Source organism: Gadus morhua, chromosome 14 (assembly GCF_902167405.1).
Source record: "Gadus morhua chromosome 14, gadMor3.0, whole genome shotgun sequence".
Taxonomy (NCBI): domain Eukaryota; kingdom Metazoa; phylum Chordata; class Actinopteri; order Gadiformes; family Gadidae; genus Gadus; species Gadus morhua.
In genome coordinates this window covers 25,590,229-25,609,371 of record NC_044061.1, presented here as the reverse complement: position 1 = coordinate 25,609,371, position 19,143 = coordinate 25,590,229, and the positions used below count along the sequence as shown (strand labels likewise).

General features: G+C 48.8%; 1 protein-coding gene across 2 annotated transcripts in view; it reads right to left on the bottom strand.

The window, feature by feature from the left end:
- fto (FTO alpha-ketoglutarate dependent dioxygenase) overlaps positions 1-18,873 on the bottom strand; it is a 58,039-nt gene extending 39,166 nt beyond the window's left edge. For both annotated transcript variants that reach the window (XM_030377263.1, XM_030377262.1), the window contains exon 1: positions 18,749-18,873. In XM_030377263.1, the coding sequence (XP_030233123.1) occupies positions 18,749-18,790 (42 nt within the window). In that variant the 5' untranslated portion in view covers positions 18,791-18,873. The remainder of the gene's footprint in view (positions 1-18,748) is intronic.
- Positions 18,874-19,143: the final 270 nt, after the last annotated feature.

Genomic DNA, 19,143 nt, shown 5'->3' with positions numbered 1-19,143 from the left:
TAACAACAGTGACACGTATCAAATCAAATAACTGGACCGGGAATATCAAATAAAAATCGGACTTTTCCGTTTTTTTCCCTGAATGTCTTTATCGATCCCGAGCAGGTGAATTTGATTGCAGGAGAAACGACCTCATCTAGCAACGTCAGCGGCGGTTCGCCCGCCCCCCGTCGTGTAGCCCGGTGCACAGGTAAGGGGTGATGAATGGAGAACGGGCCGCGTCTTATTCGGCTAATTGTTGTTGGAGGCTAAAGGCGGAGCTGTTCATCTCCCCCCGTTGACAGGTTGGCAGGACGCGGGCTCGTTAATATGAGAACGTGTCCATCCATCTACCTGAGTGAGCGGCCCTGGCATCTGAGGGCCCGGAGCCGGGGCAGGAGGTGTGGGGGGGGGGGGGGGGGGACGACCCCCAACGCCCGGTGTGTGACACCAATCTAAGCACATTACCATCGCTGTGGGGGACTGCATCAATTCATTAATTACGTGTACACACACACACACTCAGAGAATGCATGTGCACACACACACAGTCAAACAGTTAGGCGTACTCTTGTGACAAGAATCAGCACAGGACTACAGATGCATAGGAAACGCATAGCAGCTTTCATTGGTTCCCGGTCGCATTAAAATGGTGCTTTACCAATGTGCCGTTTTGACACCAAACGTCTGCAACCATCATCCCCTGGTCATCCGTCCGGACTTTTTCACACTCAAGACATATATAAGCATATTAGGTGCGTTGAGGGGGTGTGTGTGTGTGTGTGTGTGTGTGTGTGTGTGTGTGTGTGTGTGTGTGTGTGTGTGTGTGTGTGTGTGTGTGTGTGTGTGTGTGTGTGTGTGTGTGTGTGTGTGTGTGCATCATCTTATGTGGACATGTGTGAGTTTGGGTGTGTTGCTTGAGTGGCATGAGGAAATAAGCCACAGTAATAAAAAATAAAATATAAGTAGATGCATCAACACACACACGCATGCACACACAGAGACACACACATACACGCACACAAAAACCCTCTCTTAGAATCTGTCTGACACAGGTTCTCGTATCAAGTATTTACAAATCCACCTGGGGTGAGTTCAGTTCAGACAGCTTGGCATATGGCCGACACATTTAAGTGCTTCTCAACGTCTCAGCGGTGTCGACATCTATTTCACACTCATCCACACCTCAAAGGAGAAAAATATGTTTTGTTGACCTTTAGCAAGTGTCAAAGCTTGAGGAGAAATAAAGAGCTGTGGAGAAAACAGGCAGAGGGAGACGCATCAGCGCGAGACGGATTTAAAACCCTGCGTGCCGTGGCAAGTAATCCATTCAAGGGACGAATTAGGAATGTTTAAGGGATAGTGTTAGTCAAATGATGTTAGCTATATATAATGAAATCATCTCCAATGACAAGCACGTTATAGCTACCACAAGAACTGAAAAATAACGATACTAATAATAGTTCCAATCTTGTTTACTTTTACTTTACAGCCACAAGTGGTCTTCTTTAAAAACCGAAAAAGTCTTCCAGATCGGCTTCTTAAAAAACACTCCTCTGGTTTTAGGGTGTCCGCCTCCAGAAGAAAACCACAGTGTTTTCAGCCACTCTGCCTTTAATTGTTGGTTTGCAGCCGGGCCGTAATGTTTCCATTAAGATTAGGTCGATAAAGGAAAGGCTCCTTGGTTTTCACCTTCAGATTACGACATGTTTTCATGAGGTCAGCTCTTCCTCGTGGACGTTTTAACCACAGACACAGTACCGCGGTCGGCTGTTGAGGCGAGGTCTCCATTTTGGGAGGTGGAGTGGGGGGGGGATGGGGTGTTCGGGGAGTGAAGGAGTGAACATGTGGAGGGAGGGGGGGAAAAAAACAGCCGAAGGAAGGACAGTGTTGATTGAACGACTGATTAGCCCGGGTTTATTTCTTGAGCGAAAAGTGCGGTCGCACGGCGAGATTGCAGTCAAGGAGAAGTCAGATCTCTGGAGGTCTCCTCCATCCCTTCATCTCAGCCTCCGTCCCTCCCTTCCGTCCCTCCTGGTCTCCGCAGCCAGGTCACACTTCTCCCCTGCTCCCCAAAATAAATAAATCAATATGGCCACGCAAAGTGCCGCTTAGCCTAGGGGCAGGCAGGCTCGCTCACTGGACGTGCGGGCGGTACCGCAGCAAAGGATTCTGGGAAAAGAGGGGGAGAGGGGGGGTTCGTCCTAAGGGCCCTGTCCCACACAGTGTCAAGGACAGGACCCCGTGCTGTGTCTCACGGTCTCGTGGCTGTCTTTGCTGGGGAGCCGGGGTCTTGGGGGTCTGGTGTTGTGGGGGTGGTGGGGGTGGGGCAGGCGGAGTGTTAAAACACAGAGACACATGCACGGCCACCGCCGCATCTGCTAGGGCGACAGGGGAGCACGAACCCTGGTTGTTTTGTCGCCAAAGAACCGGCCAGTCGGGGGACGTGCGATGATAGACGACAACAACAACATTTAGCAAGGACAGCGCGCCGCGAGGGCTACCAGGAGCCAGACTGCTTTTACACGGAACCGTGGCCCGAACACGAACCTGTTTAGGATGCTACACCTGTACACACGGGTCACCTTGTGTTATTAAAGTGCCCTCTTGTCAGACAACACCAAGGACACGCTTTAGTGTGATATTTAGGAGTATTAATAATCACGATGAACACAAGTGGGCCTAACAGGAAAAATAAACTAAAATGGTAAATGGACTGCATTTATACCACGCTGCACTAACCAGTGGCCACTCAAAACGCTTCACAATATTGTTTAACATTCACCCACTCATGCACACATTCACACACCAACGGCGGTGTCCGACATGAAAGGTGACAGCCAGCTCGTCAGGAGCAGTTAGGGTGAGGTGTCTCGCTCAGAGACACCTCGACACTCGACGCTAGGAGGAGCCGGGGATCGAACCAGCAACCTTCCGATTACCAGCCACCCCGCTTTACCTCCTGAGCCCCACAAAAACCCCCAGTGAAGGGTACACTACAGCGCATTCTCCCACACTGTCAGGCGTTGGGGTGTCTCTCATTAGCATACAGCAGGCGCTTGTCGAAGGCAGCCGTGAGAGTGACGTGGTCGGGAAGCGCCCGGTGCATCGCGGCCCCGCCGTGCTCCGGGTGACTGACGGATCACAGCGGAAGTGGCTCCCGCCTCTAATCCTCCGCCACCACCACTGTTAAGACGACTGCGGCGGCCCCGGCTCCGCGTAACCACGACGACGGCTGATCAAACCCGTCCGGGTGACAGGCCACCTCGTGGAGCTACGCAGATCCCACACCCCCTCCCCCCTTCCCCAATACACCATTCATAAACACACACAAGTGCACACACACACACACACACACACACACACACACACACACACACCGCCAAGCTCCGGGTCCTTTAGGATGTGTGTGTTTTAGATCATCTGCCTGAAGTCGTAGGGCTGGAACCCTTCATGTGGGATAAGGACGGGTTCCAATCCAAAGAGAAGGGGTGGGAAGTCAGGGGTAACGGAGGGGCTACGACGGACAGGATGACAGCTCTGACAATCGTGTGCGTCTGCGTGTGTCCGCGTGTATTAAATATTATATATATATATATATATATATATATATATATATATATATATATGTATATTTGTGTATTTGTGTGTGTGTGTTTTTAGGTGTGTGTGTGTGTGTGTGTGTGTGTGTGTGTGGTAGTGTAGAACAGCATTGCCACCTGAGTATTGTAATCGTATCTGTTTAGTTTATTAAAAAATAAATCGCACACCGTTTCAGAAAGTTCTGTTCCTGACTGAACGTTAGAATTATAACTCGACGTTTACAATTGTTTTGTGTCAGAATTTCCAAAACCTCTTAAATTCCCCCACTGTCCTAGAGATAAGCAGGGAGAACACAATAAACAAGCTAGTGGCCTCAATCCACAATGCTTTGAATCACCCGACTGATTACTCAAGCATATGGTAAAAGAATAATGTTTAACTGTTGTGGTCTCAACATCTAGGACAAGGTCTAATTCAGTCTCATGTAGTCTGTGGCTCAGAGTGTCTGGCATTGTGATTTAACCCCAGATTAATATTAAATTATAGAGAAGGGATATCATTCAAGACTGTTTACAAGACCACCAGTCTGTCTTCCTGGAATCCTGCAGCAGATAGGTTATCTATAATGGCATTAGCCCAATCCTGGAGTACAGCAGAAGGCACTTGTCTTGCTTGAGAAACCACCTTCATTCTCTATTTATTTTTTTCCTTTACTCAGTCCTGAACAAAAGCAAATATTCTACCAGGAATTGAATAGCTTAATCCTCTTTACACTCTTCCCAGTAGCTTGAATGGTAACAGATTAACGCGCTAGAGGTTTACAAACCCAGCCATTTGAAAATGTAATTGCCGGTGGCACCCTGCATGCATGTGCTTAAGTGGAGGGTTAATATTAAAGCCTGAGGAAAACACACACACACACGCACACGTGCACACACACACACACGTACACACCACACACACACACGCACTCACTCAATCACACACATGTACTCACGCACCCATACACACACACACACACTAAAATAGTCTTGGAGTGCACGTGGCCCAGTTTGGTCCGGACCCAATTCCGTCGGAGAGCCGATTCTGTCACGTAGCGAAACCAGAGGAGTTGCCTTCCGCCAGGGCGCCATGGTAACAGTTCACTTCTGCTAATTATTACAGCCAATCAGTGGGGTTAACAGGGCGGAGCCTGGCCAGACCATGTTCTGGGGCGTTTAACAGATGGCAAGAATGGAGGTGAATGCATTACACACGGGCGTCAGCCAATAAAAATAAACCCTGACATGTGAGGTGTACTTAGTACACAGAGAGAGGGGACAGAGAGAGGGGAGAGAGAGAGAGAGAGAGAGAGAGAGAGAGAGAGAGAGAGAGAGAGAGAGAGAGAGAGAGAGAGAGAGAGAGAGAGAGAGAGAGAGAGAGAGAGAGATGCATCAGATAACGTGATGTCCAAGTGCCACCTAGTGACAGGTCTCCGGCTCCTCGGTCCTCCAGGCTCCAGAGGAGTGGAGAGGCCCCAGATCGGAGAGGCTGCCCAGACAGGAGGTCCCGAGAACGGGGAGCAGCACAGCAGCACCGGGCCACGACAGGAGAACAGATATTCAACACGCTAGAGTACATTTTGTAGGAACACTCTCTTTTATATAACTGGGAATAGAAATGTCCGGCTTAAAATGTAACAATGTTGTGAGATCAGAAAGACGCAAAAGACTGCTCAGGTGAACTACAATGAGAACCAAAATACAATAATAAAGAAAAAACTATTTTGCATCATTTATATCATGAAAAAATATTCATATTGTTGTATATTTTCTAAACTTTACAGACCAACGAGAAATCACCTAAATAAACCTAATAACATCTTCAGGATGGAAGAATATCACTGAATAAAGACTGTGAATGTCGTGCCTGTGCTTTTACTGTCTCATTGGTCTCTGCTGGCAACTGTTATGCAAATGTCTGAAAACAAACCAGTTATGGCCACTTAATCAACCTGTTATGTAGGCCAGACAAACATTGATATTAATTACTGCTATCTAATGTAAATAATGACTGCCCCCCCGATGCCTGTGTGTTTACCGGGGATGTGAGGCCGGGCCACGACTCTCGGGCCTTAGAGGGCCGTGTTGAACCATGGGGGGTCCCAAGATCCCCTGGCCCCCCTCCCTGATTAGCCCCGGTATAAATCACCCTGCACCGTGGTCCAGAGGTGTGTGGGGAGTAAGGATGAGGGTAAGGGGGGGGGGGGGGGGGGGGGGAGGGGTGAGAGAGTAGGTAAGAGGTGGAGGAGGTGACGATGGAGGTGAGTTGAAATAATGCTTATGTCACACTGGGTCACGCCTCTATTATGGCCGTTTCCAAAACTATTAATCTTGCTTGTAGTCAGTGGCCTAGAAATAATGACTCTGTCCAACCCATGTAACATAACCAAAAGTCGAGCCTGGTCAAATTGAGACGTGTGTGCGTGTGAGTCTGTGTACGTGTGAGTGTGTGCGTGTGAGCGGGTGACAGAGGGACTGAATGTGTGAAGGGAGAGGAGGTAAGTGACAAGATCTGGTCTTCTGCCACTGGGTGACTCGTGTCCATGGGACTCCGTGGACACAGAGGGGTGCATGGGGACACATTCAAAAACTTCTGCTCTTATTAAACAGAAGTCGTAACCATGGTAATGAAACCATATGAAGGTCAGGTCTGTGTCCTCATCATCATGGAACTGCGTCCAATTCAAAAGGCAAATCGCAAAAGACTTTACTCAGGCTAACTGCAATGAGAACAAAACTACAATGAAAGAAAGAGTCCATTTCGCCTTATTTATATACAACAAAGCAATCATATTGTTGCGTAATTCCTTCACGTTACCGGCCAACGAGACAGACCAAATAACCTCTTCAGGATGGAAAAATAATCACCCACAGCCCAATGCCGCCGCCGCCGCAAACCTGCAGCGCAACACGCGGCGCTGTCAAAACACAAAAGGCAGCCATTGGAGAAGTAAACACACTCATAAATAAACACAGCCACACAAGCACACAGCAGGGTCTCCAGATGAAACCAGGGACCGGTCGGCCTCCATGAATGTCACAGGAAGTGGGTATGGAATGACATAAATGTAGGCAGCCCTCCAGTGGCTGTCACAGCTGGCGTTGCAGGTGCAAATTTAATTAGTCAAGGTGAAGTCTCCCTTGTTGTCAGTGGGTGTGGGAGAGGGTGTGTGTGTGTGTGTGTGTGTGTGTATGTGTGTATGTTAGTGTGTGTGTGTGTGTGTGTGTGTGTGTGTGTGTGTGTGTGTGTGTGTGTGTGTGTGTGTGTGTGTGTGTGTTGGGAGGGGGTTATTCGCCTGTGTGCGACTGTAAACACGCACTATATCCTAATAAGGTGTCATCGGTGCGTTTGATCAGCCCCGCGAAAACTTGTCACGAATCCCCAGCAGGGAGAGGGTCGAGGGACCGGGATGGGGGCCGCCACCGGTGTGTGTGTGTGTGTGTGTGTGTGTGTGTGTGTGTGTGTGTGTGTGTGTGTGTGTGTGTGTGTGTGTGTGTGTGTGTGTGCGGTGGGGGTGAGAACAAAGGAATAGAGCTGTCATGAGAGAAGCAGGACAGTGGATGAGCAGAGATTGCCCATTAGAGCCCTCCGTCTCTCCCATCGCTCTCCTACCACCGGAGCATCTTTCAGACGCATCTATCATTCGCCGGGGCGGCGGCTTTGGTTCCCGGTGAGCCAGCGATTGGTCTGTGATAGGTCCCCGACGCCGCAATCAGCAGGGCTACACAGTCCTTATCACTCAGCATCACAGCGACAAGACCGCCTGCACACTTTTAAAAACCTTCAGGTGCCAGCCACACACACACACACACACACACACACACACCTACACACACATACACTTCCAGGTAAGAGAAGCTGCCCCAAAATAGCATCCTGGTAAGGACACAAATATTTTGGTACAAAAATCCCTTTATGTAATTAGGATTTTAATTAGCTTCTGATGGGGTGGGGGCGGGCATGCACCAGCAGTACCATGTCCAACACTCGTGATCTTTCCTAAATCCCCCCCCCCCCCCCCCCCCCTCACTAAGGCTGAGACTATACGGAGGAAGCAGGATCGCGGTTGAAAGCGGTTTACCTTACACTGTCTTAGGATATTGAATACATTAGCCCCTTCCGCCTCCTGTGAAACACGGCGAGTGACAAGGCCCAAACGTCTCTCCGCGACTACCATGGTAACGCAGATTAGGAAGCCGAACAATGAGCAGACAAGTGAGGATTTTTTTTTTTTCAAAAACCAGAGCCGAACCGATACATAAATTAATTAAAGGGCCCCGAAAAAAGGGAAGGAGGAAAAAACAAGCTGAGAATTCAAGTTGAAACATCTGTCAGCGACTCAGCCACGCGCCGTAATACCAGTGTTAGAACATTTATACCCTTGAAGTTAATGATCCCCTCTTTAATTGACAGTGAAGGAAATACGGTCGGCGGCAACGGGGTCTTCCTGCGGAGACACCGATAACACTCCCTCTCCTCGGTTTAGTAAAAAAAAATAAGAAATAAAGAAAAAAACACTGTTTAAAGAGCCTTGGCACTAATCCGCATTGTCATCCCGGGCGCGGAAGCAGACTTACAAACACCGATAACTCCGCCGAAGCTGTCTGTGTTGTCAAGAGTTACGGGGACAGCCCTCCTCGCCGAAGCCGCTTGCCTCAAATCAGCGGGCCAGATTAGCCCCGATCCCGGCTAGCCGTCAATCAGCCCCGACACCGGCCTGCCATCCCCGTTACACCAGTCCGTACACAGCGGCGGGTGACAATGCCTCCTCTCCTCTGTCGTCTGACAATGGGTCCACGGGCTGATAGTGCCTGGCACATGGGCTTCGGCTGCCGCTGTGGGATTACGCTAACGTTAACGACGTTAACACGCGCCGCGCTCCCCCGGTTCGGCTGACACTCCCGACAACAAGTTTAAGAAGAATTTACTCTTTTTCTTGCGCTTATCTGTTCTTCCTCCCTAGCTTACAGAGTGTGGGTAATAAATGACAGTGGAAGCCCGCTTTCACACAATTGCATGTGGGCGCCTACACACAAACCCAGAACCAACACCAAGCGCACATATTCAGCCCACCTTGACTACTTGTGTGTGTTGTAGTGTATTTGCACGAACACACACTGTTATACAAATACACAAACTGGCACATAATCAAGGAAGGGTAACGGATCCACCGAATTTAATCGCCTTATTAATCCTTAGATGAAACACACGGAAACAAAACGAAAACAACCCAAAACAATGTGGGACGTACAAAAACAACAGGATGCCAGCCTTATTCTCGAATACATAAAACCCCATTAGAGATTTAAGAAAATGGATCTTGGGAAAAACAATCCAGTGCACTTCAGCGTGAGTGGAGCGGTGAACTTGGGCTGCTTCCAGGAACCTGAAAGCTTGACGTGTCTCTGGTGCTCTGTGACTTATTTCACTTCAGGCGGGCCCAGAACAAATGACAGTGTGTGACCTCTGCAAAACAAGGCTGGGTCACAGCATAGGGGCTGATATGCCAGCCCTCAGCCCTCCTGGTGCCACACACATGCACACACACACACACACACATGCACACAAACTCACACTCTCACACACACGCAGTCAAACGCACACACAAACGCACAGTCCACATATACCCATATATGCACACATGTGGCCGTAAATACTACATTTGTCCTTATACACACCGACTCTCTCTCTATCCCTCACACACACACACACACACACACACACACACACACACACACACACACACACACACACACACACACACACACACACACACACACACACACACACACACACACACACACACACACACACACACAGAGGAAAGGCCCTGCCACGACCCGCCCCATCGCGGTTCTCTGGGCTCCATCTGGGCAGAGACAGGGCTCCACTCAGGCCGGGCGGCGGGCTCTGACCTGCTGCCCTCCAGTCAGACTCATCTGAATAAACACAGGCTGGAGGGGCGAGGGGGGAATCTGCCTATATTATGATAGGTGGAGGGGAGACGGGGATCCGGGGGGTGCTGGTGCTGGTGATGGAGCGGGTGGGGCGTAGGGGGCGCTACTCTTTATGCACGTTTGATCATGTGGTTGACAGCATCGGTGGATGGAATTACGGACTGTTGAACAAAAGGTTGTGGTGTGCGCGTGCGTCTATGCGTCTGAGTTTGTGTGTGTCTGTCGGGAAGTCTGAGCGTCTCTCTGCATGTGTGTGTGCATGTATGTGTGTGCGTGTGTGTGTGCGCTGAGGTTTCTGTGCCCTGACAGCATAGGTCTTGTGACAAGCACGCCCCGCACACCCCGCGCCTCTGCGAGGTCCGTCAGTCAGAACTGCGTTGAGAGAGCGGCCCGACGTGCGCGCGCGCGTGTGTGTGCGTGTGCGTGTGTGTGTGTGTGCTGCTATGTGTTGGTGTGTGTTTGTTAAGAAGAAAGGGTGAGAGAGTGAGAAAGCGAGAGAGATAGAGAAAGAGACAGAGAGCAAGAGAAAGCAAGAGAGAGAGCAAACAAGAGTGATTGAGAGCGGGAGAGAGCAAGAGCGAGAAAGGAGAGAGAGAGAGAGAGAGTGAAAGAGAGCGAGAGGAGACTGGTCAGGGGTTAAGTGTAGAGAAGGCAGCGATGAAAGGCAACTGTCACGCACCAGTGCCGGTCGAAGGACTGCCTGTCTCAGGGAGAACATGCAAAGTGTGCCAGGAGCATCTTCACAACATCCTCTCTGCTTCCCGAGCGCACACCGACACCCGTTTGCACATGCACACACACACACACACACACACACACACACACACACACACACACACACACACACACACACACACACACACACACACACACACACACACACACACACACACGCGCGCACTACCTTGAAGAGGCACGGTCTGTCTGACAGCGTGCCAGTCAAGCTGTCGCTGAACCTTTGGCATATGCAAGACAAAGTTAAGGTTGATGAAGAAACACACACACACACACACACACACACACACATATTACACACACACACACACACACACACACACACACACACATATCACACACACACACACACACACACGCGCAATGTCATTGAGAGGAAGGAATTACTGAGGTGTGAGTCTACTACCTGGATGGAAAGGAAGTGAAGTATAGTCATTGCAAAGCATTACGTTTTTTTGTGAAGGTTAGAAGGCAATAATATTTAAATAACGTAACGCAACATCACACATCACCAGGAGCTAATTCCCTCACAGTGGCTACGTACTGCATTACCATCCCCCCCCCAAACACACACACGCGCGCAGTCGCGCGCGCATACACGCACACAAACACGCGCACACACATGCAAACACACGCACACGCACACACACACACACACACACACACACACGTGCACACACACGCACACACACACACACACCATGGATACCCTACTAGGCAAGTTTACTAATCACACAGCCGTTAAACAAGACTCGTTTACAAAACCAAAGACATGTTTTAAGAGCAGGTAATAGCATCCGTGCCAATTTGGCAGTGAGCAGGTGAGGCCTGCTTCCAGCTGGCTAGGCTGTGCTCCGGCTACGGATCCAAAATGGCTCCCGCACACTGAGCGCGCCCTGGGCAATGAGCAGCATGGCAGCTATTTTCACACACTTCCATTACTCGCGTTTATGGAAAAATAACTTATGATGTACAAATTAACAGTTTCCATTTACACCGCCGCACGCAGGTGGCCTCCCGCGGCCCTCGTGAAGACCCCCATTCTCGGGTTTGGATAAGGACCAGATGCCGGGCGGAGCAGAAACAGTAGGAACTTTCTCTTTATTGGACAGGTGAGTCATCACAAAAGGAGAACACATTCACAAATAAACAGCATCACAAAGCTCCCCCTCCTCTCTTCTGTTTTATATGGCACAGGTGGCTTTCCTTGTGAAATAGGTTTAACGGCAGCTAGTTAAAATTAGCAAGCAGGGTATGATGTTTTACGCGGAAACAGCATCTAAAGTTACGTCGTTCTGGATCAACCCTAGGTAGCCCAGTGGTGAACCACCTCATTCTGCATTTTAAAGTCTGTTCGTTCAATCATTTGTCGTTTCCACGTCAAACCCGTGGCAGCCGAGATACTGAGCATTTCAGCTTCCTCTCCCCAGCAGCCATTAGCATTTCAATCATTACCTAAAACACCGGGTGGACGTGGCGATGTGTGCAGAGACTGACAAGACAACATGTCAACACGACCGCACAGCCAACACGTTACACGAATGTACACAACACACATATGTGCCTTCAAAAAGGCTGTCAACCATGGGAAACGCACACACACACACACACAAACACAGACACACAAATACACACACACCTCACGTCTCCACAAAGTTGCAGAGCAAACACAAATGAATAAGAAGGAGTGAGCGTGTGCAGTAGCAGCTGCTAATGAACCCCCTTGGGGCTTTGGCCCCTGTGTCTGAGGTGAGTGGGGGGGGGGGGGTCATCCCCATGTTTATTCAGTACCCCTCCCTGAAGAGGTGCCACCACCTATTGATTGCTCTGATTATTCTATGTCTCTCTTGTGACAGGACACATGCATGACAGATGAAACCCGCGAGGGCCGCGTGTAGTCTCACCGCATATGACGGCATATCCTCATCCGCTCAGGCGGCCGACGGTTTGGTTTGGCGTCGCGGGCCCGTGTTGGTGAATGCACTGACATCAGTAGGAAGTGTCTCAACATTGTTGTGAGGTGCTTAGTAAGGGGCTGTCAGACATAGGGCTGTCAAGGCCGGGTTCAGAGAGGAAGTCTGTGGCTCCTCCACTATGGTGAATAATAATATAGAGTTGGAGCAATGCATCATGGGAGACCTGGAACCGGGCAGATAGCAGAAGAAGTGGCAGAATTAAAGTGTCTGACTCCGTCAACAGGAGTGATGATTACCAAGGGACAAACAATCAGAATGTGTTTTCATGCATCATTATTTTGTCCCCATTAACTCGGGTGTTCCAGGTGAAGGCCGTCATTATTTTAGGCAGACATAAACCGGCAGATAGGATGTAAATCAACATCCACGGCTGTCTGTGAAGCCATCCATCCAGAGCTTTCTAATGAGAAATATACTTATTTCCTCCTGAGAGGAGCCGCTGGGCTTTTACTACAAATTAGGCTTCGTAACCTATTGCAACATCGCCTTCTGTTTCAAATGTTCACCTAGAAGAAGAACGTAAGCCGGTTGGAAGATCGCCCTGGTTTTTGATGGCTCACTACATCACACAGCCAAACGTTTAAGACCGAGTGCCGGTCTGTGGCTGTTTGGGATGGAGGTATTGGGTGAGATCCCGCGTTCGAGCCCTCAGCAGGCCGGTTTAATGCAGAGCCCACTGAGACAAAGCAGGCCAGGGCCGTAAAACTTGATATCCTTGAAGATGCAAAGCAAATGTAGACATGGGGCACCCTAAAACGTTTAATGCTGTTAGATATAAAATAACACGGCTGTTCCAGTGCATAGGCCATTATTCATTCACAACAACACGATGTGATGATCTGGAGGTATTTTGACCAATAGTACAACCCCATGACCGCCAAGCTCTTTGGGGGGGAGGGGGGGGGGGGTTGATGCTGTCGGAGAGCTAAAATGCAATGTTAATGGTAAAATGTATACTACTGTAAGTATACCCCTACATCATAGCCACATAAAGCAGCGCCATAAAGAACACAACATCCTTTTATACGGCTACAACTCAGGCCTGACGTTAAGTCTCGTTTACAGCCTTCGATTAGATGCTTTTAGGGAATGTTAGTTTTTCTGCAGAGCCGCCAACTGGATGCGTCAGGCACCTTGTACTGCCCAGAACACTGTGACGGGTTTGTTTTAAATTATAATGGTTAAACTCACATATATTAAGCACAATTATTCACCGATACGAGCCGCGTCATCCCTCTGGATCACCATAGACTAGCTAGTGTTGGCAGCTACGACTGCAGAAGGTTAAAGAGCAGCATACCTAGCCAAGCTCATCTGTAAACAACGTATATGACCCCGAAAGATCAAATAAGGAACAGTAAACACCTCGGGAGGGAATGCACTCCCGTCCCCCGTCCCCATCTACACACATTATTAACACGCGGAGACAGCACATACTTTATAACGCACGCAGCAAAACAATGCAAACAGTCACGCACCCCCCCCCCCCCCCCCCCCCCCCCCCCTAATGCTAACACAACGGATCAATGAAAGTCCTGGGGCCCGGGGCTCGCACTATATTACACCGGCAAACTTCATATTCACTCATTGATTTTACCTTCAGCATAGTATATCACTGAACTCCGAGGGGAGGGGAAAACAGAGGCCTCGGTTGAGGTCAACCTCAAGCCGATGGATGTTTGCACAATATTGATGGCGCATGCAGAAAGAAATGACTAAATATCCAGATCAATAGCTGGTTTCCCCCGGCGGCGCGACAGGCCGCTCCACATATAAATACATCTTTATGGTCGCAGGAGTGGCCCTAATGAAGTGGGCTCAATGTGTCGCCCTAGAGGTAAACTCTTTGATTAGCCGGGGCCAAAGGTTGGGCCCGGGCGCTCTTAGCGGTCGGACGCCACACTTCCCGGGGCCGCGGGATTGGAACCCGCACACAGGGGGCCAGTAAAAGGGGCCAGGGATACGACAGGGGCCCGGCCCCAAGGCTCTGTGCTTCATGACCCGCCTATTCAGTGGTAATGAGAATGACCCAGGTAAAGTTATTATCCATCATGTTCAAGTAGTGCTCGCCTGCATGATATATAAATATATACAGGCCTGCGTGTAATGTTGTTACATAAGAACCCACAGCGCATTACCTTTGGCACACTAATTCCGCCATCAGTACTGTTAATCTTGTTGTTCTGCTTTAAATAAAAAAATAAAAAGTATGATTCGTATTTTTGTTTAGAAACAGTATATTTCTGAGGCACAGCGACTATCAATAAGGCTTGTTACCCAAGCAACACAACCCGGGGTAGAGTTAAACACAGAGAGATGTCTTAAAACAAGGGGGAGAACCAGCCAGCCAGGAGGAGAACCAGCCAGCCAGGAGCTCTGGCCTCTGCATGACAATCGCCCTACTGCAGCTGATGAAGACGAAGGTGAAGAAAGGAAGCAAGCCGCCTGCTCTTATCCACCGAACAGCGAGATTAATGAGCCAGCCGCCAGACCCCGGCTTACCCTCCCCCCCACCCCTGCCCCGCAACAGACAACAAGGCCATAAAATGGGAGGAACCAGATTGTTGCCTGCTCTTTAATTAAAAGAAACCTTGATGGGTTCATTTGCCTCCCCCCCGCCCGCCCGCCTCCCCTCCTTCTCCCACCGCCCACTCTCTCCCCCACCTCCCTCCCACGTACACCTCTCCTAGTAACACAACAGCACATCAACACCCCCGCCCCCCCCGCCCACCGCCATCGCTCCACCGACGGAGGACTCTCAGAGAGGCCGTCTCGGCCCGACGTTAAATCACCGGCAGATATACGGCTGCCCGGCGGGTCCCTGACGCACCCCCGAGCCGCAGAACCCTGAGCAGGTCAGGCAATGGATCGACACCTCGTGGCGATAAGTAATTCTGTAGCGGATTAGCAGCATGATGGTCTGATCAATAAAGGGTGCTCGGGCAATTAGGAATGCAGTGCGGAAATGGCCCCCTCCGGTGATAAAGTGGCCGCCTGAGTTCCCCTTCATTTGCCGCCTCCATTAGTGTAATGGTATCATTATCAGCCACAGCCGTATTTTTCCAAAGCCTTGGCTTTCTGCACGGCTGGACCGGCGGGGGTCTGATGAGTCCGTGGAAGCCCTCCCACCAGCCCGCCCACCCACCCTAGGCAGAGGGATAGCCCCTCTCCCGCCCGGTCCAACGCGGAGCCCTGGGTGTAAATCCATCTCTGCTGGAGCCCGCTGTGTGATGCCCTGCCGACGGTATCACTACACAGGGTTTCATGTCCACGCCCAACACTATTTCCCCATTATGGGCTCATTAATAGAGCGAGGAGCGTGTAGCGCGGGTTAAGAAGGCTGAAAAAGATGGCTGGCAGAGTGCAGGGCTGCTGAATGGGCGGAATCTGACACCAGCAGCCCCTCCGCCGCCGCCGCCGCCGCCGCCGCCGCACCCCCTCTTGCTAAAACACCCGAGCCGACATGACAGGACATTGGCATTAGTCGCCATAAATCGTTACCTCTACACTAATTCACCGGCTAACATTTAGTTGGGGGGGAGGGGGGAGGAGGAGGTGGGGAAGAATTGATTAACCATGTCTCGATGTGTGGCCACATAATCAGCTTTTACCTTGCTCGTTGTTAATTTAACAGAATCGCCAAGGGAAACACAAACCATTTTAATGAGCGCTCAGGAATGAAATGCCCTAAACAGCTTGCACTGCCTGCCTCGTCTTACAGGGCGGACCAATGAGGCAGATCTGAGCGATGGCCCCGGCTCCATTCAGGACCTTGCAACATCTGGTGACCCTGTGTGATCATTACTTACACTAACACACACAAACACTCACACACTCCTTGTTTAAGACAAGCTGTATGCATGTCGTCACAGGCCCAACAGCTAGCTCACATCCGAGACAGTAAAGAGAGCTGTGAGCAGGGGGGGTACGGGAGGGGGGCGGGGTGGAAGGGCGGTCAATGTCGTTTGAGAAACGCAAAGATGGAGTTACTGGTAAAAACTTGCAAAAAATCATTAAGGTGTGCCTATAAAGGCCCCTGTTGCAATTTGGAGTAATTAAACCTGGCACTAACACTATAAGCCTATTTGTCTTTAATAGCATGTTCCATAAGGTGCACGTTGACATAACTATGAATAGTTTAAAATATCTAAATTATTTCTATGCACCTGCAATGCAATCAAATGTATGTTGATACATTACACGTGTAAACTGAAAATGAACGATACAGATTATAAAATATTAGTTGTGACAGTATTATGGAAATATTTAATAAGGCATAGCCTGCCTGTAAGCAACGCCATGAATTTACACATTGTGTAACAGAACAGCATTGATGACACAAAATCATTGATAAAATATGTCATATTTTTCACATGCCTATATAAAGTAGGCACTCAAACGAGAACCGTTAACAGCCAGCCGTACAGGTACTCTACGGTCGCCATTTATCAATTGAAAGTATGGCGAAGAGATGGCTTCATGTATGTCTGGGCTCCTTACTGTTACAAGGAAAGAGTCTTGAGTGGGACCACAGTGATGAGAGACTGCTGTTATAAGGAGGCCAAACAACGAAGAAGCGGTTCAGAAACGTGAATGTGATGGATAGTATCTAAATGAGCCTGGTTCTAACATCTTTTACATTTGTCAGAGAGTGCATGCAGCCTCATGTTCGTCTTTTGGCCTCAACTGTAGATGTCTCATCCAAGGCTTTTAGTGGACCTGCTTTCTCTCCCCAAAGCCAATAGTTTGCACATGCTTACTTAAAATGACAGTAAAACCACCACATTCGAAATTTCAAGATGTGTAGATTTACAAATGTGCACAACACAAATCCACATCAACAACAACATCCACATCAGCAACAACAGCAGCAGCAACAGCCACATAAAACCATGGCTATTATCCATTAAAGATAACCCCATCCACAACCAAAACAGTCCCTTTCACCACCAATAGCAAAGATTACATGTCTTTCATCATCACTGTGCAGCCATCTTTCCCACCATTTCACCACCATGCCTCCTTCCCCTAGTTTCACCTCATTTTGTTGTGCCTCTTTTCGTACCAAGTGGCCCGGTTTCCGCAGGGCTGCCTAGCAAGCCTGGGGGCCAGCTGGAATGAGTTCTTGCTCAGAGCCGCTCATCTGGTCACCAGGACTACTTTCATAAACAGGAGGGTCCTACATAATTTCAGAGCTGTCTGACATGATCCAAACACATATGTCACAGGAGACAGGGGCCGCGTCAATAGAGGACAGGATGAACCGGAGGAGACACAGGAGGGAGAGAGAGCGAGGGAGAGATGGAGAGATAACCCAGGGCGAACGGGAGCCTTGGGCGCCTAAAGTCTGTCCCTTCTTTCCCCTTCTATTCAAATGTACTCCCAAAAAAACACAACCGGTTGGAGCTGCAGTCACACAACACAGAAAATCCTAATAAGCCTGGGTTGGCACGAAATACATTGCAATAGGTGAGCTTACGCAGCATCTTGATATCACATCGTTATTACCGGGACAAGTCTCGGCCTAACTCAAACAATTGCATCCTAAAACACTAGCGGCTGTGTGATACATTGCAGAGCATTACGCAATTTAGATTGTATCTAACTAGACGGTCAGGGATTTAAGTGTAGCCCACTTTCTGTATCTATTTACTCACAACACTTTGTTGTGAGTAACTTTGTTGTTGCAGCATGGACACACTGTGCACAGCAGAAACTAAACTAAACATGGCAACTCCCCGCTACTGCTGATGACACCCATAAGTCTATACTATATACTATAGTCTACATGTCAAATATATAGTGTCTACATATCACTATTTAACAACTATATAGTGTCTACATATCATTATCAACTATAAACTTTCTTCATATCACTATATCAACTATGTACTGGTTTCATATCACTATATGTCAACTATATACTGTCTTCATATCACTATGTATGTACTATATAGTGTCTACACATCACTATATCAACTGTATACTGTCTACATATCACTATGTATCAAAAAATACTGTATTATCGTCAATAACCCACAACTTTATCTCTAACTTTAAGAATAAAGTTCTAGTTTTAATTAAAGTAGATTTTTACTAAAGATATGGGCTTTCTTACAACAGTGTGATATTCAAATGGCCAAATTGTGTTTTTATGAAACCGTCATTATGTAATATTGATATTGATTGATATTGACATATTTATTTATTTCCTAGAACATGGCGCAGTTCATTTACAAACAGGACACAGAAAACAACCAATCACTCCAACAGTGAGCTTTAACTCCAACATATCTCTCGGATCATAAACGATAACTGATAAGAGTAAAGATGTGTGCGTTGTGAATCAGAAACGTGGAAGAAAACACAATAAAAGGAGACGAGGGGAGGCGCGGCGGGCGGGGATACGGGAGCCGCCCGGGCCACACAGTACGACCCGACCCAACGCATCGGGAACATTAACCACTAAAGAAATGAGAAATGAGCAGAGCCGACGGAGAAAGACGCTATCAGTACCTTTCTCCTCTTCTCTCCCTCACTGTCACCCGATCTCTTCATTTTCCCGGACTCGTGTCGACGGCGCCTCGCCTGCGTTACAGCCTACGGTGGTGTTGTAGTTCAAAATAAGAGTCCTGATGGGTTTTAAATTGACATAAAAAGGCAGGAAAGACGTGAGTTTTTTCAGATAATGATGTGATGCATATGTATAATAACAAATATTGTGTTTAATGTGTATTTTTTCGAAAAACGTTTAAGAAATTACATATAAGGGGATACGTGGGGAATACAACTACCAAGATGCTGTTCGCAAAGGAACCGGAAATTGCCTCAAGTCTAGTCCAGCCCCCACGCTCCAGCAAATCACAGTCCAGACTCGTGTTGCGCGGATGGACAGGAGGTAAACAAAGGTA